The sequence below is a fragment of the Balaenoptera acutorostrata genome, chromosome 4 (assembly GCF_949987535.1).
Source record: "Balaenoptera acutorostrata chromosome 4, mBalAcu1.1, whole genome shotgun sequence".
NCBI lineage: Eukaryota > Metazoa > Chordata > Mammalia > Artiodactyla > Balaenopteridae > Balaenoptera > Balaenoptera acutorostrata.
The window spans coordinates 80,498,770-80,524,804 of NC_080067.1; the positions used below are offsets into that span (position 1 = coordinate 80,498,770).

At 49.1% G+C, this 26,035-nt stretch overlaps 1 protein-coding gene across 4 annotated transcripts in view; it reads left to right on the forward strand.

The window, feature by feature from the left end:
* The first annotated feature begins 1,627 nt into the window (after positions 1-1,627).
* Positions 1,628-26,035, forward strand: part of HEG1 (heart development protein with EGF like domains 1) — an 83,271-nt gene continuing 58,863 nt past the window's right edge. For 3 of the 4 annotated variants that reach the window (XM_057545339.1, XM_057545337.1, XM_057545338.1), the window contains exon 1: positions 1,628-2,121. In XM_057545339.1, the coding sequence (XP_057401322.1) occupies positions 1,854-2,121 (268 nt within the window). In that variant the 5' untranslated portion in view covers positions 1,628-1,853. The remainder of the gene's footprint in view (positions 2,122-26,035) is intronic. The other variant, XM_057545336.1, reaches the window with a different exon arrangement.

Genomic DNA, 26,035 nt, shown 5'->3' on the forward strand with positions numbered 1-26,035 from the left:
CTCTGGGCAGCTGGGGGCAGTCCTGCCCTGTTAATATGAGAGCAGGATCCCAAGAAGTTGAACTGGGGCCATGAGCGCAAACCAGGTTTCTTACAGGGGTGTTATTGTATGGTACTTTCTTGGAAAGACCTGGAAATTCCATGTGAGAGCACTGGAAAGTTGGGTTTGTTTTGTGGTTCTTTAAAAACAAAACAAAATAAAACCAAATCGTTACTCCTCACTCCACAATTTAAGGTGAGCTTGTACATAGAGAGCATCCTTTATGTTTTCTGCCAAGTGACTCACTTGGACTGAATCACCAGAGTGGGCCTGGGTCCATCTGCAGCTGCCCTGGACACCACAATCTGCTCATTAACCTGAAGGGGAAGTCATGGGGCTCAGAGACAGCAACTGAGAGGAGCAGAGAAATGGGGTGGAGACAGGCCTGAAAGGGAAGTCCACACTCATCGTTTCCCGAGCATCTGGTGGTCAGACATGGTCCCCAGTGGAACTGACGAGATCCCCAAGGAGCTCCAGTATTCATTTCAGTTGAGACTTTATCGGGATTATTGCAAATTCATAATTGTGGGACAGAATTAATGATGCCACATGGTCGTTCACAGATAAATCCCTTAATCTTTGGGTCTAGCTTCAGAATCTTGAGCAAGTTATTCTTTCATTTTGAGCCCTTCTTTCTTCACCTAGAAATGCAGAGGCTTACAGTCCAAAAATTTAGACATTTTATCCTTTATTTACCAAGAAAGTCTGTTTACACGAAATCTCTGAATCTCTCCTCCGGAAGTGTCCATTTAAAATTCAGGGATCTCTGTGCATCCTTCTGTTTAATTTGCGATCTGCAGCCCTTTTCCGGATATGAGTTTGCCCTAGCCCTGCCTGAATTCACAGTTTTCTTTTCCCTGCAGCCTGTTTGGGTGTCCTGGCGGTGACATTTCTGAAGAACTCTGGTGTGAGCCAAAGGCAGTGGTGGGATGGGGATGCGGATGGAATCCGGGCTTGAGAGGGCGCAGGGAGGGGCATAGGATGACTCCCGAGTTGGCTGCAGGGTAAAGTGTTAGGCTTGGCCACCGCCAGCTCAGCCCCAGCCCTGGGGACTGGAGGAGAGGTGGTGGGAGGGGTGGGGGGGTGTCAGATTAGTAAGGGTGGGGAGCAGGGCCCCAGGTTCCACTGCTCTCGCATAGCAAAGCGCTTTGTATGATCTAGTTGGTGCTAATTATGTTCACCAGCACCTGCTTTTCACCCATGGACTGTGCATTTAAGGAGTTGGGAAATTCTGGTTCCAGATTCGGAAGACTCAGATTTTCTAAATTTTCTGCACATGGCAGGGCAATACTAATTGGGGGCGGGGGGGGGAGGGGGCGGCGTGTGTGTGTGTGTGTGTGTGTGTGTGTGTGTGTGTGCAATACTAATTGGGGGCGGGGGGAGGGGGCGGTGCGTGTGTGTGTGTGTGTGTATGTGTGTGTGTGTGCCCGAGGTTGCCAGCTCCTAGGACCTCCCTCCACGGTCCCAGGCCGGCGCTCGCGGGCCCGGCCCCCGCCCCCTTCCTGCCCTCTCCCCGCCCCGGCCCGGCCGCGCTCGGCCGGTGATGTCAACCCGAGGAGGAGCCGCCCGCCCCGCGACCCGCCCGGGCTAATCAGCATGTAGCGGCGCCGGGGCCGCCTCCGCCGCGCCCGCCCGGCCCTCGGCCTCCCTCCTGCGGCTCCCCACAACTTTTGAGGCGGGGACCGCGCTCGCAGTCTCACTTCGCTCACTTCCCCGGCCCCGGGCAGCACCCGCCGCTCGCTTCCCTCGCACCCGCGCCGGCCCCGCGCCCGCCCCGCGCGCCGGGCATGTGAGCGCGGGCGGGCGCCGCCACCATGGCCTCGCCGCCGCCTCCGCTCCTGCTGCTGCTGCTGCCGCTGCTGCTGCTGCTGCCGCCGGCCGCCCCCGGGACGCGGGGCCAGTCGCCCTCCCCGGGAGGCGCGGGGCCGGCGGGGTCGCCCGAGACCGGCCCCGAGCGCGAGCTGCCGCTGCCCCCGGAGCGCCACGGGCCCGCGCCCCCCGGCCACCGCCAGACGACCCCTGCGCCGGGCGTCGCGACGCGGCCGGGACCCTCGGGCCGGGCACCTGGAGGCAGGAGCGCGGGTGAGTGAGAGCCGGGGACTGGCGCCGCGCGAGCCTCGGGCTGGGGGCGTGGGCGCGCCCGGGGCCGCATCCCCCGCCCTAGGCCCTGGCGCCGCTCGACCCCGGAGGGGGCTCCGCTTCCCCGGGGCGCGCTGGGACCGGGCGGGGGGGAGGGCAGCGAGCCGGGAGAGTGGTTTCCTAGCCGCTTTCGCGGGTGGCTGGACTTGGGGGTGTGACCATCCTGTTCTCCCCCCATCCCCTTGGAAGAAAACTTATCTCCCATGGTGTACCCCGGACCCCATATACACCTACCTTAAAAGAAATAAATTTTAAAAAAATCCACACCTTCACAAAGCACCTCTCCCACTTCGGAGGTGATAACGTCCGACGGGTCCATTCCCCAATCCCATTCTTTTCCTATAGGTACAGAAATGGGCCTCTTCTGGTACAGAGCCTGACTTTCAAATGTAAATAACTGATTTTTAAAAAAGGGTTCTAGCCCTGAGGATATTTGTAAAGGACAAAGGATGTAGTTGGAAACCAAACACTCTGCTGGCTCTCTCTAAAGCAGAGAGACTCCAGGAACTGTGTGGAGGTGGGGCTCCAAGGTGAAGCCCTGCAAGGCAGACGCTGCCACAGGGCTGTCCCCGAGCCTTTCCTCCCCTTTCCTTTCCCCGTGAGCTGCAGCTTCATGCACAGTCCCCGCCTGTCCACTCAGAGGGACCTGCCCTCTCTCCTCCGGACCTTTTTATCCAATTCCTTCTTTGGGTCTGCAAGAAATGCTAAGGACCTAAGGACCGAGTGGAATTCCAACCGTAATACCATTGTGACCTAGGGAATGTCACCTCTTTTGATCTCAGTCTGTCCATCTGTGAAATGGAAGTAATGATCCCTGCTCTTCCCAGCCTCCTGGTGATGATGTGACAAAATGAAAGTAAAAATAAGTGGAAAGTGCTTTGAACAAAGCCAGCAATGCGGTGGTGTAAAGCCACTGCCTTCCTGTGAGTGACACAAGGCATATGTTCTCGCGGGTTATCCGGAGAAGCCAGGTCGCTTGAAACAGTAGGTATTGTCTTGGAGTTTAGGTGAAGGCTGAAAAGATTTCATCTTTCTAATGGATACTTCATTTAAGTCTCTCATATCACACAAACTTTCTGGGATAGGAATTAGCTTGCTTCATTGCACCTAGGGATGCTTCCTCTAATTAAATAAGAAGAAAGCTTTAAAAAAAAAAAAAAAAACTCAGATCCTCCAGCAAAAACTCAATTCCACATTCAGTAGTAATCCCGTCATTGCAAATGCCTTGTCCTCGTGAACTTCTCCATCACTGGCACAAGATTGAGACACTGAGGAACTGTAAGGGAAGAGAGAGGAGAAAGAAGCTTCCAGACCTACGAGAGACACAGTCACCATGACTGCAACTCTAGGTGACTTACAGCATCCATCATTTTAAGTTCCACAGGAAGGAATCAAAAACATAAAAGACAATATTTCCTGGCTTTCTCACACTACAAGAGTAACCAAAGAATACTGTGCAGAAATTTGTGTGTCTTCTAAATGGGAAGTGGAGTGCAGGGGATTGAGGCCATCTCAGGAACTAAAAGCAGTTTCTCTGGCTGGAAGTCAGGCTTTCTTAGCTGTAGGGCCTGATCTTGTTAGTGGAGGGGTGGGAGGGATGCTGACTTGTGGGGGGCCTGGCTGGATGAGGCTGGTACAGGAGTCTCCCTCCTTCTCTTGTGGCTGAGAATCCCCACACATCATAGAGAGCTAGGTGTTACGGGGAGAGGGACAGTGGAGGCAGTTGGCTTAGGGACTCAGCAGGTAAGAGCTGGGGCTGATCTCCCTTGCTGGTCACAGACACCCCTCCGCCCCGACCGCCATATGTGAGCCACACTTCCTCACAGGTGTGGCAGGTAACTGCTAATCTTGGCTTTTGCAACCTTCCCGGTTGCAAAGATTCATCTGGGGAGGTGAGAGCAATGGAGGTTTCAGGTGCGTGAGGCTCTGGAGGAAAGCACTTGAGAGTCCCAGAGAGCAGGTAGGCAGGAGCTGGGGTTGTCCAAAACTTCTCTTACCTAAGAGGATCTCCCCTGGGACCACCACCCCCTCCCCTGCACTGTGCACAGAGACCACCCAAGGAGTGTCTGCACTTCACCTGAGCTGAGGCGAGATCTCAGGTAGGATGTTAGGAAGGTGAGATGAGAAAAGAGGAAATTGATTACCTATTGAAAACTTCTAGAAGCTACTAACATGGCTTAGGATTCAGGCAGGACCTGTGCTGCTGTTCTGGTGGCCCACATAACATCACTTAGAGGGAAGAAGAAACAATGAACAAGAAAGTCAGCATCAAGTGATTTCAGTGAGTCCAAGTTTCCTAATAACCTCTGAGATTTTCTCTGGACCCTTTTTGATCGGCCACCATGTATCACAAGGTACAATCAGTTATTTCCCAAGGCGGCCAAGTCTCAACACTGCAGGGGCTTCCGGAAGCCCTCTGGTCCACACAGCGTCCCATGTGGTTATCTGCCCTCTCAGCACCGCTGACAGATGGCCACCCAGGCTCTGCACCAATCTTTTAATGTTTGGGGAGGTGCTTGCTGCTGGTTATGAGCTCTGAGTCTTACAAATAAGGTGCTTCGTTTGATCGTTGGGGAAACTGCCTGTAGCCCCTTGTGTTGCGGAGATGCTGGTGGTCAGTGCTTGGTCCTCATGGCCTGGGCTTCCAAATATGATGTCAACAGCAGGGACCAGAGAATGTCCTTTTCTTCCCTGGGGCCATTTTTAGCCCCAAGTAACCGTGCTTGTGTTCTGTCTGTGGGTTGTTTGCCTGCCTTAGACCTTAAGTCCCTGGATGGCAGCACTGCCCCCCTTTGTTTGGCCTTTGTTAAGCTTTTGCACCCACCTGTCACCCGCGGGCTGTTAAGCTAAACTTGTTGCTGGTGTTTCAGCCAGTGGAGGTAGAGAGGATGCCAAGTCCTCGAGGTTTCCTTTTTCTTGCTGTTTTTGTTTTTGTTTTTTTTTTTAACAACTCAGGGTTTCCGAGCCACAGTTCTGAGTGCTTAAGTTGATACGCTTTGACTTTTGTACTTCTCAGTCCGTGCTTTCACTGTGAGATCCACAGATGAGCGGGGGTGGGGAGGAGGAGGCCTAAGTCATAATGAAAATCAGTGCAGAAGGAAAGCACTTTCCCACCCAAAGGGGAAATGACGCTAAGGAGCTGAGCAGCCAGACCGAGGAATAATAATCTGAGAAAAATGCAGCTCCCTAGAGGAAAGGAAGCGCTGTGAGCCCAGCCCCTTCTGGGCTGTTACATAGCTGTCCCCTGAATTGCTGTAACTTTGTGGGCCAACTTGTCATTTAGCTTTCGCTGAAGGGGAACCCTTACACAGTGCAGTGAAGACCTGGGCCGGGCAGGAGGCAGCCCCCTGGCACGAGAGAGAGCTTTCCTCCGGGCATGTCCTGGCCGAGGCTGGCGGCGGTGGTGGTGGGGATTTCTGAGAAGCCCTCTTGCTTTGATGGAGGGTGCCCCAAATAGAAGGAGGGATGTGGGGAAAGGGACTCACCCTGGCCTGTGTGTGTTTAAAAGCCAGGTCCTTTTAACTTCATGCTTGCAAATGCTGAACAGCTATTTCCTGCCCGAGAGCTGAATGGTGTGGGTAGGGTGAGAACGAAAGGTGTTTGCTGCCCAGCCAGCCAGTTACTGCACCCCTAGTCCTGGACAGCTGGGGAAGGAGCCTCTGCCCTCCCAGTGATCCCCTCTGCCTTCCAGCAGCCCTGCCCAGCTGGCTGAAAACGGTGTTCTCAGAATTGGCCTGTTGTCTCAGAGCTGCTCAGAAAGAAAGCAAAGCACAGATGGCAGTTGAAGTTTCTGAGCCCTTAGTGCCTCCTTCAGTGGCTGCCCTCTGTCCCCACCCCCTTTTGTGTGAACGGGAGGTTTCAGCTGCAATAAACGTGCCCCCCTTCAAGAATCCTAAGGAAGGAAGCAACAAGGAAGGAGATCAGTTTTGCTCCCTCTTTGGCTTCTAGCCTTTGAGCACCTGTGTGGTTGGAACTTATTCCTCGTCCCATTTAACCCTCAGAACAACCCTGTGAGGGATATTACTGACCTTTTACAGTCGTGGAAACTGAAGCCTGGTGATGTTAGATCAGACAGTAAATGGAGAAGGAGGAATTTAAATCGATTTGACCAAATCTGTTTGCTCTTTCCACAATATCATGCAGCCTCGGTTTTCTCATGGGTTAAATGGGGTGATAGTTGCCTAGATCTCTAAGATCCTCTCCAGTGCATCGTTCTTCTTCCTCTCTTCCTCGGATCCTTGCTCTTGCCCTTTTTTCGAGAGTAAGGACTAGGATTGGAATGAGAGAACGAGGAGATGGCAGCAGTAGTGGGGACAACCTGCAGAGTAGAGATCTAATAGAAGATGGGACTGCAAGTCTTTCTACATGTGTAAGATGGTATTTTATTTGGAGATTGTGAATTACGCCCTGTTTCTATGCCAATCCATAAGGTTATTGATGCCAGAGGTAGCTACATTCATTAGCAACCAAACTGAAATGAATTGGTGATGTTCTCAGTGGGCTCTCCTGGGAACAGGGCTGGTATTCTGAGGAAGTGTTATGAGTACTTCTTCAGTAGGAGGAGACGTCAAATGGTACCCTATTCAGAGGCTGTAAAATTGTTTTCTTTTTAACTTCTATGCCCTCTTCTACCCACTCATCGTGCATCTCGAGTAGATAGAAACGCAGATGTTTCTGTCCTGTCTTCTCTCTCTTCTTTTGTTGGAGTGCGGTATATGGCTCTGTCTGCATCACGTTTGACTGATCTGTAAATCAGAAAATCTGTACAGAGCTCTTTCTCTGTGAGAGGAGCTGTGCCAGGTGATAGGGAGGGTGAGGTGCAAGCCTGCCGTGCCCCCGGCGAGCATGCAGTCTTGTTGGAGCACGAGATCCAAATGTCTAAAAAGTGAAATGATGATGTACGAGTGATTCATCGGTGAAGAAGTGTCACGAGATCATACTGACCCAGGGAATGGCGGGGCTGGAGATGGGCTGCAGCACGCAGAGATGGAGAGACGGATGGGGCCGGCAGCCCCGGGAGACACGTTGGGGAGAAGGAGAGAGTTGTTTGGATGTGGATAGACAGAGAGGCGGGTATTGACATCAGCAAAATCCCAAATACTGAAACGCTCAGGATATTTTTTTTTTTTTTAAGGATTTTCTTTTTAATTAATTAATTAATTTATTTTTGTCTGTATTGGGTCTTCGGTTCGTGCGAGGGCTTTCTCCAGTTGCGGCAAGCGGGGGCCACTCTTCATCGCGGTGCGGGGACCGCTCTTCATCGCGGTGCGCGGGCCTTTCTCCATCGCGGCCCCTCCCGTTGCGGGGCACAGGCTCCAGACGCGCAGGCTCAGCAATTGTGGCTCACGGGCCCAGCTGCGCCGTGGCATGTGGGATCCTCCCAGACCAGGGCTCGAACCCGTGTCCCCTGCATTAGCAGGCAGATTCTCAACCACTGCGCCACCAGGGAAGCCCCGCTCAGGATATTTTAAATGCAGGTTAACAGCCAGGAAGGTGGGGGGAGAGGACCTGGGGAGACTAGTTAGGCTGCAGCATAACGGGAGTCATTAGACGGGACTAGAAAGGAGGATTGGGTCAGATTGGGAAGGCATCCGTGTTTGTCTCATGCGCGTTGAGGAGCCCCTGAGGGCTCGTGAGAAAGGAGCAGTATCGTTTTCTTGTTCGGTGTTCAGTGTGCTTGGTGCTGGAGCCTCGTGGATGAATCACATACAGATCTGCCCTTACTACAGCCCAGCAGTAATTTCAGAGATATCAGAGTGCTGGTGGGCAGTATATCAACACCCTGGGAGGAAAAGGGTGAAAACAGAGCAGGACGAGAACGTAGGGGAGCGGAAATTGAAAGGGAGCAATGCGGGGGCCCAGGCAGGAGGACCCGGTGACCACCTGGCTGCAGGGACGATGGGGCGCGGTGGATGGAGAGGAGCTGGTTTGCGTCAGGTGAGGTACCTTCACCGTAAAGGCTGCAGCCTGTCCCAGTGAAGCCAGTTGAGAATGCAGAACCGAACTCGGACGAGGTCAGGGCTGATTCAGCCTGGAGGGTGAGCCCCAGCAGCAGGGAACGTCACGGGAGAAGAGGCAGCCAGCTCTGACCGGGTGGAGAACATCCAGCATAGATGGTGAGGAAGAAGCAGTGCCAGGCAGGGGGTCAGGCCGGCCTGAGGGTGCCGTGAGGGCCTGGCAGCTCGGGGGCTGGCTGTGGGTGCGCAGGTGATTAGAGTTAGTGCACAGTGTATGCATAAAAGGCAACGGTCTTAGGGGCAGGACAGGAATAAAGATGCAGACGTAGAGAATGGACTTGAGGACATGGGGAGGGGGAAGGGTAAGCTGGGACGAAGTGAGCGAGGGGCATGGACATATATACACTCCCAAATGTAAAATAGATAGCTAGTGGGAAGCAGCCACATAGCACAGGGAGATCAGCTCGGTGCTTTGTGACCACCTAGAGGGGTGGGATAGGGAGGGTGGGAGGGAGGGAGACGCAAGAGGGAGGAGATATGGGGATGTATGTATACATATAGCTGATTCACTTTGTTATACAGCAGAAACTAACACAACAATGTAAAGCAATTATACTCCAACAAAGATGTTAAAAAAAAAGGCGATGGTTTGTGAAGGAACGTGTAAGCTAAGGTGTATCTGCTGGGTCTTGTCTCAGCTGGGTACTGTCCCAGTTGAAAGGAAAGGGGGATGGGGAGAATGAGGCTGAGGGCAGGCCCCTGGCTTTCATTCTGAGAATTCGCGGGAGCCTTTAGGAGAGCAGGAAGGAGCCTGTTTACCGTGTGGGAGACGGCAGATGTTGGTCTCCCTGGGCAAAGTTTAACAGTGATGTGAAAGAGGAAGAAAGTCAGAGACCTAGAACCCTTGATTCCCACCCCCAAACCCATTGTTGACTCCCAGATCCTCCCATGTCAGGAGTTGGCAACACCATCCACCTAGTTACTTAAAGGAGAAGCCTAAAAGCCACCCTCCATGCTTTTTGTCCTCACCCTCTACATCTTTGTGTGTGTGTGTGTATGTGTGGTTACTCCAGTTGCTTCTGTTTCCAGAATATATCCCGAATCTGCCCTCTTCATCTCCGCTGCTCTCTTCTGTTCTCCTTGCATCCACTCATGGTCTCCCTCTACTTCATGCTCACAGGAGCCAGAGTGATCTTCTTAAAATGTAATTCAGGTCACCTCACTCTTGGGCTGAACACCCTCCGACGGCTGTGCCGTTGTGCTGAGATAAACTCACACGAGGTCCGCAGGTCTGACCCTGTTAGCTCTCTGGCCTCTTCTCACTCCACTCCCCGTCCTCACCCACCAGACTGTTGTTTCTACATGCCCAGCTCCTTGCTGTCCTGGAGACGAGGCACAGGGTGTCCCCGGGCTGTAGTGGAACCAGCCTTGCCGGCAGAGGGAGCAACCAGTGCAAATGCCCCAAGGCTGGAACGAGCTTGCAGGTTTCAGGATGGAGAAAGGAAGGCCACGGTGACTGGGTCATGTGGGACCAGGAGAAGGCGGTGAGGAGGGCAGACTGTCTTCTAGGCCCCAGGAGGGGTGTTAAGCAGAGGAGTGATGTGGAGAATAGATGGCGGGAAGCCAGGGCTAGTTGAGGGCCTGACACGTGGTAAGTACTCATGGATTTGTGGAGTAAATGATTGCTTCAGATGTGAGAGTGGGAAGTGGGAAGAGGGACTCATGCTTGCAGTACTGTCTCTGTGACGGAGCTGTCCTCACGTTCCTGGATCAGCAAAACACAGGGTCGGCAAGCCAACACCTCCCCCCTGCTTTACCCCACCCCCCCCCCGTGCAGTGGGACAGTGGACTGGACAGTCTTCTCCAGGGGAGGGAGAGGGCAGAGGGGCTGCTGGTGGAGCAGAGAGGCCTGCATCCTTTCTGTGGGGTGGGGTGTGGTCGGGGTCCGTGGCTGGGGAGCTGCTGCGGCGGGATCTCTGGAGACAAGGGTTTGGATGCACGTTTCGGGAGTGTTCGCCTTTTTTTTTTTTTTTTTTTTTATTTATTTATTTATGACTGTGTTGGGTCTCTTAGTTTTCGTGTGAGGGCTTTCTCTAGTTGCGGCAAGTGGGGGCCACTCTTCATCGCGGTGCGGGGGCCGCTCTTCATCGCGGTGCGCGGGCCTTTCACTATCGCGGCCCCTCCCGTTGCGGGGCACAGGCTCCAGACGCGCAGGCTCAGCAGTTGTGGCTCACGGGCCCAGTTGCTCCGTGGCATGTGGGATCTTCCCAGACCAGGGCTCGAACCCGTGTCCCCTGCATTGGCAGGCAGATTCTCAGCCACTGCGCCACCAGGGAAGCCCCAGAGTGTTCGCCTTTTGCTTATTGTGTTGCCCCTTCCCTTGTTGGCCCAGGAGCTGTCAGAGGGTGAGGATGCTTCCCTCTCATCAGGCAGGGGCCCCTCCTCCCTGACGTTTGTTTCCCCTGCCAGAGCAGGGACCCTCAGGCCAGAGATGCCTGGCTTGCTGTCCGTCAACAGTGAGGCCATGAGGTGACATTTTTAACTTAGGCTCAGGATAAAGTGCTAGCATTCAGTACTTCCAAGCTGCATGCTTGTCTTTCCTTTTTAAATGTTTTTTTTCCTCATTATAAGGGTTAATATATGTTTATCATATAACATTTGGAAGTTATAGAGAAGTAAAAGCAACAAATTATCACCTATATTCCAACTACTAAAAGTGTATTAAAATATTAGCAATTGTTATTATTTCTCATTTACATGGAATATAAAGTTATCTAACTATATCTATCCATTTATCTATCTACATATCAATCCATGTGTATAGCTGTATGAATATCCAGAAAAGATATTATTCCACTATATGGTAACTTTTTTCTAGCTATTTCTTTATTGGATATGTAGACTGTTTTCAGTTTTTCATTGTCATAAATAATGCTGTGACTAAATATCTTTGTGCAAAGATTTTTGCATTTATATCTGATTATTTACTGCATGTTAATTCCTGGATGTGGACAATTTTAAGATCCTTGGCAGTACTACCAAATGGCCCCTTTGAATTGTACCAAATTATACTTTCACCAGCAGTTGAGGAGAAGATGTTTCTGTGGGTGACTGACTGTGCAGGGCATCTGACAAGCAGGAAGTTTGGTGGACGCTGCTGAGGGAAGTGGGTCCCTCCAGAGCAGGCTGGCAAGCTGTCCACCACTCTGTGTCCAGGGAGCCTGCATCTGGGAAGGGAGGTAGCCTAGCACAGTGCCTTGGCTAAGTGACCAGACGGAAGGGAAGTACAGTATTTTAGAAGGAACTAGAATACAGAATTAGGGATGGGGCAAGAGAATGCCACAGGGACTTTGCATCTTTCTAAATTAGAGTCAGTTCATTGGCAATAATTGATCCCTTAAATTGTGGAGTACTGGGCAAAATTAGTGTTTTGTTTGGAGTCTATAACAGCACTTTGAGAATTCTCTTTACGTTCAGAAAATCCTGCATCCTCAGGATTAGAAAAGACCTTAGAAGATCCATCTTTATTCATTAAATGATAGGCTTATGTCCAAAATAAGGAGGAAAAAGAAGACTCTCCATTTCGTTTTAGGGCTCTCACTCTTTTGCCTCATCTACCCTGGTTGATTTCCAGCCAGAGTCAGTAATTTCACTTTGTGCTCAGAAACTTTTGGTCTCTTTGTTCAGGGTGCGATGCAAGATGTGAGGTCCCCTTAGATTGGGAGATTATCTGACAAATCCAGATGCGTCCAATGAATGATGTGATGGCTGCAGCTCATAGACATAGGTATTCCTGGAAAGGTTCTAGAAACTGGTGAAGCAGTTTCACAACCATCACAGTGACAGAGCTGTAGTTGGGGGTAGAAATGGTGCTCCAGCAACTGGAGTGGCTAGAGGTGAAAACTGGTCCAAAAGGTCCGGGGTCAAGTTTTGGCTCTGCCACTTAGTCACCATGTGACTTTGGGCATATCACTCCCCCCCGGGCCTCCATTTCTTTATGAAATGATGGTCCATCCCATGCTAAAAGCTCCCTTTCTGAGAGGGCCCATCTTTATCCTGTGAACACCTCTCGACTTCCCTGATGCTGGTATAAAATGTGAGGAGGTTCAACACCAGGCTCCTTAGCTTGAGGTCCAGGAGCTTTCGGAGCCTGTGTGAGGGACAGGGAAGGGCCGCACGGTGGCTCTGAATGTGCACTTGTGAGCCCACTAGACCTGCAGCTCCTCGGGAGGAAGCAGTAGATTTTACCCCTCTTTGTGCCCTAGCGCCCAGCACAGACCCTGTCCAGCCTGCGGCCACCACTGCCCGGGTCCTACTGCAGAAGCACCTGCACCGCCACGTGGTCGAGGGCTCCTGGTATAAGATCTCTTAAGGAGCCGGCAAGGCTACAGAGGCTGTTCAAAATACACACATTGTTTTTGAGCTATATTTTGGTTTGGGGGACGTGAACTTCATGCCATGTGAGTGTGTGAGGAAAGCTGGCAGGTCAGGTGGTGTAGGAAGCGGGCAAGGCTCTGTGTTCCCAGTTCCTGGAGTTGTTGGGAGTGCTGGAGGGGAGGCTCTCAACTCACTGGAGACCCTGAATAACAGCAGACCCTGCCTCCCTGGGCTGGGAGGGAGCTGGGCTGCTGGAGGCAAGGAGATGGATTTGATGAGTTTGACAAGTTTCTGCTCGATGTCTTTGATAAGTTGGGAGGCGAAGACCAGGGAGGAAGATGGGTGACGAGAAGAGGGCAGAGGCCAAGGTCAAGCTCTCCAGCTGGCCCTGCGCCATCCTGGGCCTCTGAACTGAGGCGGTCATGTTGGAGGAAGGAGTCGCAAGGATACGGAAGAGGGACACCCAGTTGTAATCTGGTGGGATTTTTGTTCTTTGGGAAAGGTCGTGACTAGTGATTACCATATGTTAGGCTAGTATTGAAAACCACTCCATTTTCCTTCCCCGGGCGGTAGGAGGAGATGGAAGCAGCTTCAACGTGGGGATGAGTTGTCACTCCTGTAGCCTCTGGGGCCACCAGGACGTTCGTTGATGCCATGGGTGAGACTTTCTGGGATCATCTTGTGCCAGGTGTGGATGAGAGCCCTCCTGGCTTTGCAGTCACAGACCTGGGGAGGTCCTGGCTGGGGGGTCAGATAGCCTCAGTCCAAACCCTAACAATGCCACTGGCCAGCTGTGGGACCCTGGTAGGTTATTCAGCCTCTTTGCGCCTTCAGGTTCTCATCTGTCAAATGGGCTATTAATAGGCCCCTGCTCAGGGAATATAGTGTCGTAATCCCCTGTGGAGCAGATTGCGAGGTGCCTGATAAATACTGGCCACAATGACTCTCCTGAAACCAGTGTCTATTAATACTGACCATTGTATTGGTGACAACGCACCCTTCACCTCCAGGCTCATTGGCCAGGAGACAAGTTCTGAATGCAAAGGGCTCAAGGCCACCTTCCAAGGACCTCTGTTACCTAGTCCGCTTTTACCCTGGACCCCTGCCAACTTCACCTGTGGTCTTCTAGAACTCTCTCTCTCTCCTTAGCTTCAGAGAAAAGAGCAAGATTTGAAGTCAGAAAAACTCAGTGCCACAGCCCTTGCCTATAATCATCTGAGGAGACCCAGTTAACACACGTGAAGCTATTAGGATTCAACAAAAACAGAATATGAGGTATATGTGACTCCAAAATAATAAGCCTTTGAAAAATCAGTCATAGTTGGACCTCTGTGGCCAATGAGTGTTCTCCTCCAGGTCAGAACCTTTGGAGGTTATTGACACGCCTCCAAAGTGTTTGAAGGAGTTAGGAGCTACCTTTAGAACCAGTGTGTGGGGCACAAGCGACTCACTGCTGAACTTCTGCAGTTAAACCTCCTCCTGGATCCAAAATGGGTTCACTCATTTTGATCGCCTTCATCAGTCACTAGATTGGGCTTTGAATTTGTGTCTGTGTCCAAAATAATCTAAACGCCTTATCAAAGGATGAAAAAATTGTCGTTATCCAGGAAACTCAAGAGAATAATATTCTGCAGGCTCTATTGAAAATTAGAGATTTTTAGAAAACAGCTCGAGCAATGACAGCATTGTTGGAATAAGTGTGGTCTTGATGGGACCTCCCTGAAGGGGATCAGACTCACTGGGTAGGTGAATTCTTGTGGTTTGCTAGGAATTATTTATAGTATACTTGTGCCTTGTGGTAATGGAATGCCGCTGGCAGAGCTGGGAAGACAGATGCCAGTGGTGGCTCAAGGGCTGTGACGGGGTCAGAGGACTTCTGCTCTTAACCCCTTTGCTTTCTAGGTATGTGGCACTGGGCAGCTGCCTAACATCTCTGGGTCTTCCTTTCCTTATGTTAAAAATGAAGATGATAATGTCTATTCTGCTTCCTTAACAAGGCTTTTGAGGAGAAGCAGATATAATTATGACTGTGAAAACATGTTTAAATGTAGACATAGCAAGTAATGAGTTATAATACAATGAACTGACTGTGACCTTGGGCAAGCAGTTTCATCTCTGAGCCAACTTCCATATCTGTAAAATGGAGAGGATAATACCAGTTGTGTCCACCTCACAGTGTTGTTGTAGGGGTGACATGAATCAATCCACATGGACGAGCTTTGTAAACATGCATGTGCTGTGTATGGGTTAGTCATGAATGCTTCCCTGGAACACATCGGGCAGTGTCATTACTCTAAGTGAGGTGGGGCTCTATGGAGAAGGTAGATGCAGGAGGTGAGAAGAAAGTGGGAGAACATTCTAGGAAATTTCAGTGGCCTTTTTCAAGCCTCCTTCTCTTTGTCCTCTCAGCTGGCACTGGCTAAATAGCTCCTTCCCATCTCTGCCGCTCCCACCAAATGGGATGTTCCTCACAGCTCTGCCCTTGGCCTTGTCCCTCCAACTCAGTGAAGTGAACATTTATTGAGCATCTCCTGTGAGCCACAGTCTCTCATAAGGGACACAGAAATGGGATCATATAAGTTATAATTGTATAACAAGGTAAAACAGTGGTGTTGAGGGAGAGAGTTGTCTCTGGGAAGGCTTCCTGGAGGTGGTGGCCTCTGAGCTGGGTGTGAGAAATGAGTCACATTTTGCCAGAAGGCCAAGGGGAAGGAAGCAGGGCACTCTAGGTAGGAGGACTGCAGGAAGGAAGGCATGGAGGGAAGACAGCAGGGCTTCACCTATTTTCTCGGAGGGGGAGATCCTCCTCTTTCTTCTCTGCAGAAACCCAGTTCCAAGCCTTCAGCCACCAGTCAGACGTTGACACATTCGTTTATCCTGCTTCACTTTCAACAGCACAGATAGCGGTTATAAACGCAGACATGTCGCCCTTTCCTCCCCTAGACCCTACCACCCTTTGCCTGATAATGGTCCTGTTAATCTCTCCATTGCACATTCAAAACCTCCATCATCTTTGTCTCATTGCCTTTTCTCACTCACAGGTAATAAGTGTGGACTCTTCCCTCCCTTCTTTCCTCCCATCCTCACTTCCTCCCTTTCTTCCTTCCACCTCCTAAATCCCATCACTTGTTAATCAGATGGAATTAAGTACACGTAATTCCATTTGGACAGTGGGCGACCTAGGCTGTCAAGGTGTGTTACCCCATTTGGGTTGTGAAGCCGCAGTGTGGACCCTGGAGTCCCTTGGAGGTCATCCTGGAAGCACACCAGGAGGTCCTCCTCAGCCCTTCCCTGCTTTCTCTTTCAGAAGCTGTCTTTGTTTTGCTCCTTCCTTTCCTATCCTTCATTCTTTATTTCTGTCTTTTTAAATTGGTCTTTGGAGTCAGATAGACCTGGGTTGATACCAAGTGCTACTATTTGCTGTGCAACCTTGGCCAATTTACTTACCTCACTATACCTCAGTGTCCTTATCAGAAAATAGGGATAATAATGGTGCCTACCTCCCAGGATTGCCAAGAGGATTAACTGGGACAGTCCCTGTGAAATGCTGAGCGCGTGCCTGCAGGGAGCAAGTGCTCCCCTCATTTGGGCTGCCATAATAATAGCCAATCATGACCCTACTCTGGTGGGCATCTTTTTAAAAAACCTTTATTTCTCCCTCCCTCTGTAAATTTCTCCCTTTTGTTTTATTTCTCTTTCCAGCCCCCTTCCTGTCTTCCTTTCTTCTCCCTCTATTTTATCTTTTCTCTTCACTGTCTATGGCATACAACTGATTTTTTAAATATTGGTTATGATTGAATAGAGTGTCATGTTTCCCAATCTTAATTTTAAAAGTGTCATGTTTCCCAATCTTAATTTTAAAAGGCTATCAGTAAACCTTTAATGTATCTTCTGAAATAGATTTTACTTAAACCCCTGTGGGCTCCTGGCGTTGCCACGCTGAGCCCCCCTACCCCACCCCCGACCCCCATCCCCCATCCCTTGAGAGGCAGTGACCTTGGCGACCACCTTCCTCCCCTTCCCCAGTCCAGGCCTCAACATCAGTCCAATGTGTACATTTTCTAATGCTGTAAACTTTCCAGACAAATGATGCTTCTCTGGTTTCCTTAAAGTCCCGGGCCACTTCTCACAAGTCAGTGGAGTAAATGGACCCCAGAACGTCTAAAGGCACCGGCGTCTGGCTCAGTTCGCCCGCCGCCCCGGTAGCGGCGCTTCCTGCCCCCTTCCCACGCCTCTCCCCCTTCCTCCTCGGAACCAGGATGTTTTCCTTGCCTCTTTATTGTTTCACTAACCTGGCAGGCCTCCTTTGGTGGAGCCCTGCCACCAGGCTTCCTCTTTGGGTGTGAGCGAATGTCAGGGTGACCTCGCGGGAGGCAGGGAGGCTGGCTCCCCGGGCCCCCCCCCAACCCCAACCTTCGCCTCTGGCGCCGCTTGCTTCGGCCTCTTTCTCAAGACTGCCTCTCTGCTAAGGAGCCTCTTCTTCAGCCCCTCCATGGGTGTTTATTTTTCAGAGGGTAAGAGGGGCAAAGAAAACCGAGGCACAAGGTATAGGCCCCCCAGAGAAAGCCTTTTTGTTTACTTATTTAATTGAATGGGAATCTTCTGACCTTTGACCCTAGGGCTGTTTCTCAAGGTCTTTTTTTCCCCTTAAACCTATAGAATTATTTTTAAAGCAAGGAGCATGAGGTCACACCAAGGTCCTTCATCTTTCATTCCTGCCTGGATAGGCAGCCTCTTTCCTTAGTGCCCCTGAGGCCGCCTCAGGGCTGATTCCCTTTCTGGAAGCCTGACCCCACCCCCAGGGGCTCCAGGTCAGCCGACTCTGGGTCACGGCTCAGCCTTTGTCCTGGAGGATGGTCATCTGGACAAAAGCTGACTCTCTCATGGGGAGGGGAGGATAATGTGCCTTGTAAACTTCATGCTTTGCATTACGAGGGGCTGTTCCAGGGGAATCTTTTTAAAAATCACATCATCGGAGTTTAAGTCCAAACACTTCTCAATGTGTATGTTTTTTCTTGGGGCCGCTCCTCTCAGGGTAAGAACAAGGAAGGAAACGAAACTCCCCGAGAGCCCTGGACAGTCCAGATCGAGAGCTGAGTCTTTTGTTCACACAAACTCATTTGGCTCCTAAATGTCCTCCACCCAGAATCATTACATCCGCAGCAGCGCAGCGTTTCAAAACACTGCCCAGAGTGGCCGAGCTGAGTAGGCGGCTGCCTTTCTGGTGAGATTGCAGCCACCCTCCCCCCAAGCGCCCAAGGTTCCTGCCTGCCCCAAAATATCCTGCCGCTGGCCATCTGGCCTGAAATCCCCCTCATCTGGAGGATTCCTGGGGTGCAGACAGTGAGGCCGTGAGGGCTCTGCTATGGAAGGCCGGGGATGTTTGGAGGAGGGGGCGGCAGCTGGGGGAGGGAGGATGGGATTCTGGTCTTAGCGCTGTGCCTTCCAGACTCCCCGGGCGCCCCCTCTGCCTTGCTGGGCCACTTCCTTCGCTCCAGCAGCATCATAGGGATTTATTTCCATGGTTCAGCTCTCTTGGAAGCAGGAAGCTCCCTGGAGCAGATTCTACCATGTCTTGTGTGTGGTTGATGCTCAGTAAATGTATTTTTTATTGCGGTAAACTATATGTAACATAACATTTACCATTTTTACTACTTTAAGTGTACAGTTCACTGGCATTGATTACATTCATAATGTTATACAAGCATCACCACCACCCATTTCCAGAACTTTTTCATTTTCCAAATAGAAACTCATTAAGTAATAATTCCCCATTCCTCCCTCCCTCCGGCCCCTGCTAACCTCTATTCTACTTTCTGTCTCTATGACTTTACCTATTCTAGGTACCTCAGATAAGTGGAATTATGTAATATTTTTCCTTTTGCGTTTGGCTCACTTCACTTACCATAATGTTTTCAAGGTTCACCCATGTTGTAACATGTGTCGGAATTTCCTTCCCTTGTAAGGCTGAATAATATTCCATTGTATGCATATACCACATTTTGTTTATCCATCTACCCGTTGACGGGCACTTGGGTTGCTTCCACCTTTTGGCTATTGTGAATAATGCTGCTATGAACATGGGTATACAAGTATCTGATTCCCTGCTGTCTGTTCTTTTGTATATATGCCTAGCAGTGGAATTGCCGGAACATCTGGTAATTTTATGTCTCAGTTTTTGAGGAACCACCAAAATGTTTTCCACAGTAACTGCATCATTTTATATTCCCACCAGCAAAGCACTAAGGTTCCAATTTCTCCACATCCTTGCTAACACTACTTATTTTTCATTTTTTTGATAATAGCTATCCTAATGAGTGTGAAAGTGAACATTTAAAAAAAATTTATAAATGCCACTCACTGACCACATTGTGGATTTGGAACTGTTACTACCCCTTTGGGCCCCAGTCCTGTCATGTGAGGGTCAGAGTAGTTGGTTGCTGGGGTCCCTAAGGACAGAGGTCGCCTCTGGAGAGGGATGGGGGCACCACAGACCACCCAGCCGATTTCCCAACTCCGCCCAGAATGAATGATGCAAAGCCCTGTGGGTGCTAGCTAGCGAAGCAGGCCACACACACCATACGTTAGCTTGGGAAGAGCTGGCTGAGCTTCTCTCTTGGTCCATACTGGTGTCCATGTGGGTGTGTTAATTAGGAAGGGCACTGGAATGAAAGAGCTGGCCTCTAGTCTCTGCTCTGCCACTTATTTTCTGGGTTATTCTGGGCAAGTGACCTCAGTACTGAGCCTCACTCAGTTTTTTCTTCTATAAAATGGGGCAAGAATTCCTAGCCTACCTGCCACTCAGAATGTCAGGATCTAACAGGATAACTTAGCCCCCCCCCCCCGAAATTATCCTGTAAAAAGTGCTTTGCAGATTGTGAACGGGTGGGATTTCTTCAGTTCCTCTCTGAGAAGAGGAGCCTAATTTCCTTCTCCCTTAAAGCTCCTGTGAACAGTACCTTCCTCCTCTTGTGGTTTCCACATCCGTCACACCAAAGGGATTAAAAAGAAAGGGGGGGGGTTGCAGTCTCTCTTTCTTTTTAAAGTCTCTTTTCTTCCCTCTCTGTGTGAGCAATTGAATTTTAGGAAAATCTTTTAAAATTACAAAGAAACCTGCGATCATAGTTCTAAGATACAACCGTGCAGATTCAAGGCACCTAGCTCCACAGCACTCTGAAGAGTGTTTCGCAAGTTGAGGATCCCAGGAAAGCTCCAAGGGGTGGGGGGACAGGAATGGGGAATTCCACAGCTAGGGGTCAGTGTCTTACTGACCTTCCAGAACCTCTCCCTCGTGAACCTTAACCCCTAGCCATCTGACCTTCATCTTCCATCTTCCAAGCAACACTCGGGAAAGTCCTGGGGACTTTGGTTGACTCATCTCTGGACTTTTGCAGGCCTGGTGTGCATGGCCTCTCTCTGCTGTATCTCTGCATGCACAGCCTTCCTGACTCCTACTTTTAATGTCATCCTATCCTTCCCTTGTCATCCGTGTGTCTTTCACTGGCTCTTGTCCTCCCGCCCAATTCAAGTTTTCCCCTCAATTCAGTCCTTGACCCCTACTTTCCCCTTCATCTGCCACCTCTTTGTCCTTCCTCCTGATCAATAGCCCACATCTTAACTGCCTGTCAGACATTTCCACCTGGGAGTTATAATATCACCCCAAACTTCATATTTTGAAAACAGACTTTTCTTCTCCCATAAATTCATTCTCCATCCAGGCACTACTTCTTTGTTATCATTCTTTTCATTACCCGTGAAATTCATCTCTGAGTTAGAAGCTAATTTAGAAGTCCTCTTGATCAGTCTTCCAGCTAATAACATGCAGCTGCTGTCAAGCCAAGTCTGTCCGATTCCAAAGCCCACGTGATAGGCACCATCTCGTTCCTCTTAGAAACAGGGAGTGCAGTTGGTTTTAAGGCTGAAGTTTGGAGGCTGGTGAGACTTTCTTTGGCCCTGCTCATTGGTTAGTGCCTTGGAGGCCCCGTGTCACCGAATAAGTGGGGGTGTGATGGAAGGGGACCTGGATTCAGATTCTTTTCTCTCTGCTGTTGAGCCTGTGACCTTGAACAATCAATCTTTCTGCCCCTCAGTCTCTCCATGTGCCATGACACCTACTTGACCAGCTGTCACGTGCATCGAATGAGATAACACAGGTGAAAACACTTAGCACTGGGTGGTGAGATCTGAATCTCAATGGAGGGAAACGAAAATAAAGCGCTTGTGCTTCAACACTGTGCCCCAGAAGCGAGAGTGTAGCTGGCGGCATTTGACGTGGGGCCACCGCAGCGGTAGATGGTGCAGCATGGGGGCGGCCGGGCCGCCGGGAAGAAATCGCCTCTTTGGATGACGGCACACTCCCCGCAAACACCCACTACACTGCTCAGGAACAATGCAAGCTGAAAAACCCCAAATCACGGGGTGGGTGGCGAGGAGTTGACTCTCTAGCAGCTGCTAATTAGGAAATCCTCCTGGGCCGTGCTAGCATCCCTGATGTTGCTGGTTCACAAACAGATGTTTTGGAACATTAAGACATTACAGAAGTGGAAGTTGTCAACTTGGAAAAAAAAAAAGAAACAGGCAAAGCAGTAAAACTCTCGTTAATTTAATCTCCATTCATGGTACGAGGGAAAGTGATGGCCTGACACAGGGGGCTGAGTGCAGAGGGAAGGATGGTATTTCCAGCTCAAAAAACACCTGGGAAATTGGGACATCTAAACTCCAGTATGAGGCTGGTCGGTGTGGCTCAGTTGCCACGGGATGTGAGTGGGGCTTGAGCAATCGCCTCTGACCCTCTGGGGAGAGGGATGGATGAGGTGACGAGTGCCAGCCTCCCCTGAGCCTCGGGACGCCCCTTCCTGCCCCCAAGGCTGCCCCTGAGTGTCTGCTGGCACACAGCCTCTTCTCCTCACTGCCCGGCTGGCCCAGGCTCCACAGCCTGAGGCATACCTCCTCCTCTCTCGAGGGCCAATTTCTCTTCTCCACAAAGAGGAAGAGCAGGTTCCCCGATACCTTCCCCTGCACGTGGTAGGTCCCTGTCCAGTCCTGTGCACTTTACTCTGAATTGCTCTCCCCCTCAGGGTTTACACCTGCGCTGAATAGGAAGCCACACCACAGACAAAATTCAGCCACAGGAGCCCTAGACAACTCAGGGCTTCTGCAAGGACTCGTCCTTGGACTTAAGTAAATATTTTAGCGTTTGACTCATTGTTCTTCCTGAGATACAGCCTGGAATGGTGTAAAGCACTTGATGTTCACAATCAAACAAGACCTTGAACGGCAGAGAGTGTGGCCTGGGGTGCTGCCTGCCCCAGCCTGCATGGTTTGTTAATCCCTTTTCTGAGGAACAGTTCACATGCAATCAAAGGAGTAGAGGCACATCCAGAGCTAAACAGGGGGCAGTGGGATACTGTTCTTTTGGAATACCAGGCCAGTGACATCAGGGGCTTGTCTTGTAAAATTTAATTTTTATTTTTATCAAACTTATGCATGGTTTAAAGATCAAATATGTTTTATAAGGCTATTATAAAAACCCTGACCACTCCTACCATTATCATTTTCTGCTTCCCACTTTCAACCCTTTCAACTGATTCTTTTAGGAATTATGTCCATATCTCTAAATAACATGCTTATGTGACTGTTTATTTATTTATTTATTTTTGGTTTTGGTTTTAGGTAATGTTCATTGATTTCTCTCAATGGAAATTTTATATCATTCCAAGCTCTACCACTTTTATTCTTTAGGGTCAGCTTGAGGAACTTTAAAGTACATTTTTGACACAGCTTAAAGTTACCATCTCCTATACAACATGATTCTGATCATCCCCTCCCAACTTATGTGCTATTGTTATCCAGGATTTGCTCTGTCTTGTTTTCTTTCTTTTTTTTTTTTTAATTTAATTTTATTTATTTTTGGCTGTGTTGGGTCTTCATTGCTGTGCGTGGACTTTAGTTGCGGTGCTCGGGGGCTACTCTTCGTTGCGGTGCTCGGCCTTCTCATTGTAGTGGCTTCTCTTGTTGTGGAGCATGGGCTCTAGGCACGTGGGCTTCAGTAGTTGTGGTACGTGGGCTCAGTAGTTGTGGCTTGCAGGCTTCAGTAGTTGTGGCTCACGGGGTCTAGAGTGCAGGCTCAGTAGTTGTGGTGTACGGGCTTAGTTGCTCTGCGGCATGTGGGATCTTCCTGGACCAGGGCTTGAACCCATGTCCCCTGCATTGGCAGACAGATTCTTAGACACTGCACCACCAGGGAAGTCCGCCATTACCTTTTTGAATATAGCCATTTCTCCTTTTTCTCATTTCTCCTCCTAGAACTCCAATTAGGTATATGTTGGGCTTTCTCACTCTATCTTCCTTGTCTCTTCACCTCTTTTTCATAGTTTCTGTATTTTCATATCATCTCAGCATTCTCTTGTCATCTGTCTTGTAATTCTTTTTTTTTTTTTTTAATAAATTTATTTATTTATTTATTTATGGCTGTGTTGGGTCTTTGTCTCTGTGCGAGGGCTTTCTCCAGCTGCGGCGAGCAGGGGCCACTCTTCATCACGGTGTGTGGGCCCATCACCTCTGCGGCCTCTCCCGTTGCGGAGCACAGGCTCCAGACGTGCAGGCTCAGCAGCTGTGGCTCACGGGCCCAGCTGCTCTGCGGCATGTCGGATCCTCCCAGACCAGGGCTCGAACCCGTGTCCCCTGCATTGGCAGGCGGATTCCCAACCACTGCGCCACCAGGGAAGCCCTGTCTTGTAATTCTTAATTCTCTTTTCAGCTGTATCTAATCTGCTGTTAAGTTTCCTAATTTTAATTATTATTATTTTTTCAATTCTAGAGTTTCCATTCAGATTTCTTTCAAATTTTTTGGCCATTATGTATAGTCTCTTTTTCTCTCATTTTCAATTTCTTCTTATTTCTTTTCATGGAGTTTTATATACTTACATTCTTTGATAATTCTAGTAGTTGAAGTCTTTGCTTGTCTAGTTTGCTGACTTTTGCCTACAGATGCCTTTTTCTTGTTTATTTTGTGATTTTTTTTTTTTTTACTGTGATCTCTTATTCCTTAGGATTTTATCAGTAAATAATAAAATTGGATTGAAGGTATGTTCATCTAGAGAGAATTCACATTTGTTTCTGCCACGTACCCAGAGGTGCTGTATATCAGGACCACTTTTCCTCCCCAGTAACAGAATATGCGTGTGTGTGTGTGTGGTTTGCGATATAATTTATATACCATAAAATTCAGCCTTTTAAAGTACAGGCATACCTCAGAGATATTGTGGGTTCAATTCCAGGCGGCTGCAATAAAGCGAATATCACAATAAAGCAAGTCACACGAAATTTTTGGTTTCCTAGTGCATATAAAAGTTATGTTTAAACCATACTGTAGTATGTTAAGTGTGCAATAGCATGATGTCTAAAAGATACAATGTACATATCTTAGTTAAAAATAATGCTGTTGGTACCAATAGACTTGCTTGATACGGGGTTACCACAAACTTTGAATTTGTAAAAAAATGCAGTATCTGTGAGGCACAATAAAATGAAGTATGCCTGTATATAATTCACTTGTTTTTAGTGTATTCACAAGGTTCAGGACTACTTTTTAAAAAATTTTAATTTTATTGGTGTATAGTTGATTTACAGTGTTGTTAGTTTCAGGTGTACAGCAAAGTGATTCAGTTATACATATACATATATTCATTCTTTTTTAGATTCTTTTCTCTTATAGGTTATCACAGAATATTGAGTTGAGTTCCCTGTGGTATACAGTTGTCCTTGTTGGTTATCTATCTTATATATAGTAATGTGTGTATGTTCATCCCAAGCTCCTGATTTATCCCTCCCCCCTACATTTCCCCTTTGACAACCATAAGTTTGTTTTCGATATCTGTAAGACTGTTTGTCTTGTAAATAAGTACATTTGTATTATTTTTAAAAAATTAGATTCCAGGACTTCCCTGGTGGTCCATTGGTTAAGACTCTGTACTTCCAATGCAACAGAGGCAGGTTCGATCCCTGGTCGGGGAACTAAGATCCCACATGCTGTGAGGCATGGCCAAAAAAAAAAAAATTAGATTCCACATATGAGTGATATCATATGATATTTATCTTTCTCTGTCTGATTTACTTCACTTAGTATGGTAATCTCTATAGGACCACTTTTAAACACACCCTTGGCTTGAGGTTTAGACCACACAGGTATTGTGACTATGCGCTGCACCCCCGTATGAGGGCTAGCTTTATGGTTATAAATTCTTGAGTGAGAGTTATTTTTTCCAGATTTCCTTGCTGTCCTCTTTTGCAGGGCAGGTTTGTTTCTATTTGCCTTACATCCAAGGTATAGCCCTGGTCCTAACTTCATATAGGAGTTTCCTCTCAGACTCCCTCCTTAAGAATTTTGTCTCTTATCTCCTGCATCCCTGTGGCCATCAGAACAGAAGTTCAAGGTCACAAATATTGAGCAGATGCCCCAGGGCAGCTGCCAGCTTCAGAGTTAGCTCAACTCTGAATTCCAACTCTCAGTTCATTTTTGACCTCACAAGATTTGTGTGCCAACTCAGCAATGCATTTAGAAGTATTTTTAAAAAAAAAAAAAACATTTTATTCAGCATTTTTAGTTGTTGTTAGTGGCAGGGTTATTCAGGATACTGCAGGACTATTGTCTACCTTTTAGTTTTGTTTATAGAGTGCATTTTTCCTGCCTTCCATTTTTAGTCAACCCTCCAGGGAGACAGCATGGTTCAGTGCTAACCATGTCCTGTCTTCATGTGGCCATTCTTTTCCTTTTGAAGACTGGAATTCCTTGAGCAGACTGGATCTTGGGATATCCATCCTTTGTTCCCTGAAGAAGGGGACATGGCTGCTTCCAGAGGCCCAGCCACACTCACCATTGGCCAAGTCTCACACTCATCTTGAGGCTGTAATAGAGCTAAATCCATTTCCTTCCCTTTGCTCATGGCTTACCAGTTTTGGAGCATGGGTTTTAAGTCCCTTCTGCCTCCCCACAATCACTTTTTTTCAGGCTTCTTTTGAGAATAACTTCTCTCATTGTGCCAAGTTGACCAAGAGGGTAGGGAAGGCATCCTCAAATCATTTCCCTTCCTCTTTGGAGGCCAGCTTGCCTTTGCAGCTCAGAGAGGAAGAACAAAGGTTACATGCTGTGTGGGTCACTCACTGCTGTCCATAACCCCAGAGTCCCAAGTTGAACTTGTGGACTTGGTGGCTGCCCCAGAAACACCCCTCCACATCCCATTTCTAGCTGACTGTGGACCTTGCCTGTCTCGGCCTGGGCCCCAGAGGAGCCCAGATGCCTAGGAAGCTCCCTCCTCCTTAGGAAGCTTCTGTTAATTATCACTTACAGGAAACAGAATAGGAAGCATGAAAACAGTAATTCTCAAGGGGCTTGTGGAGGAAATGATTCCCTTAGGAAAGTTTGTCAAAATCTCTTTACAGAAGAATTTATAATCACCACCCCTCCAACTCCAGTAAGTGAGCCACTGCTTCGGGTTGGAGTGGACCAGCTTGGGGACGGTGTT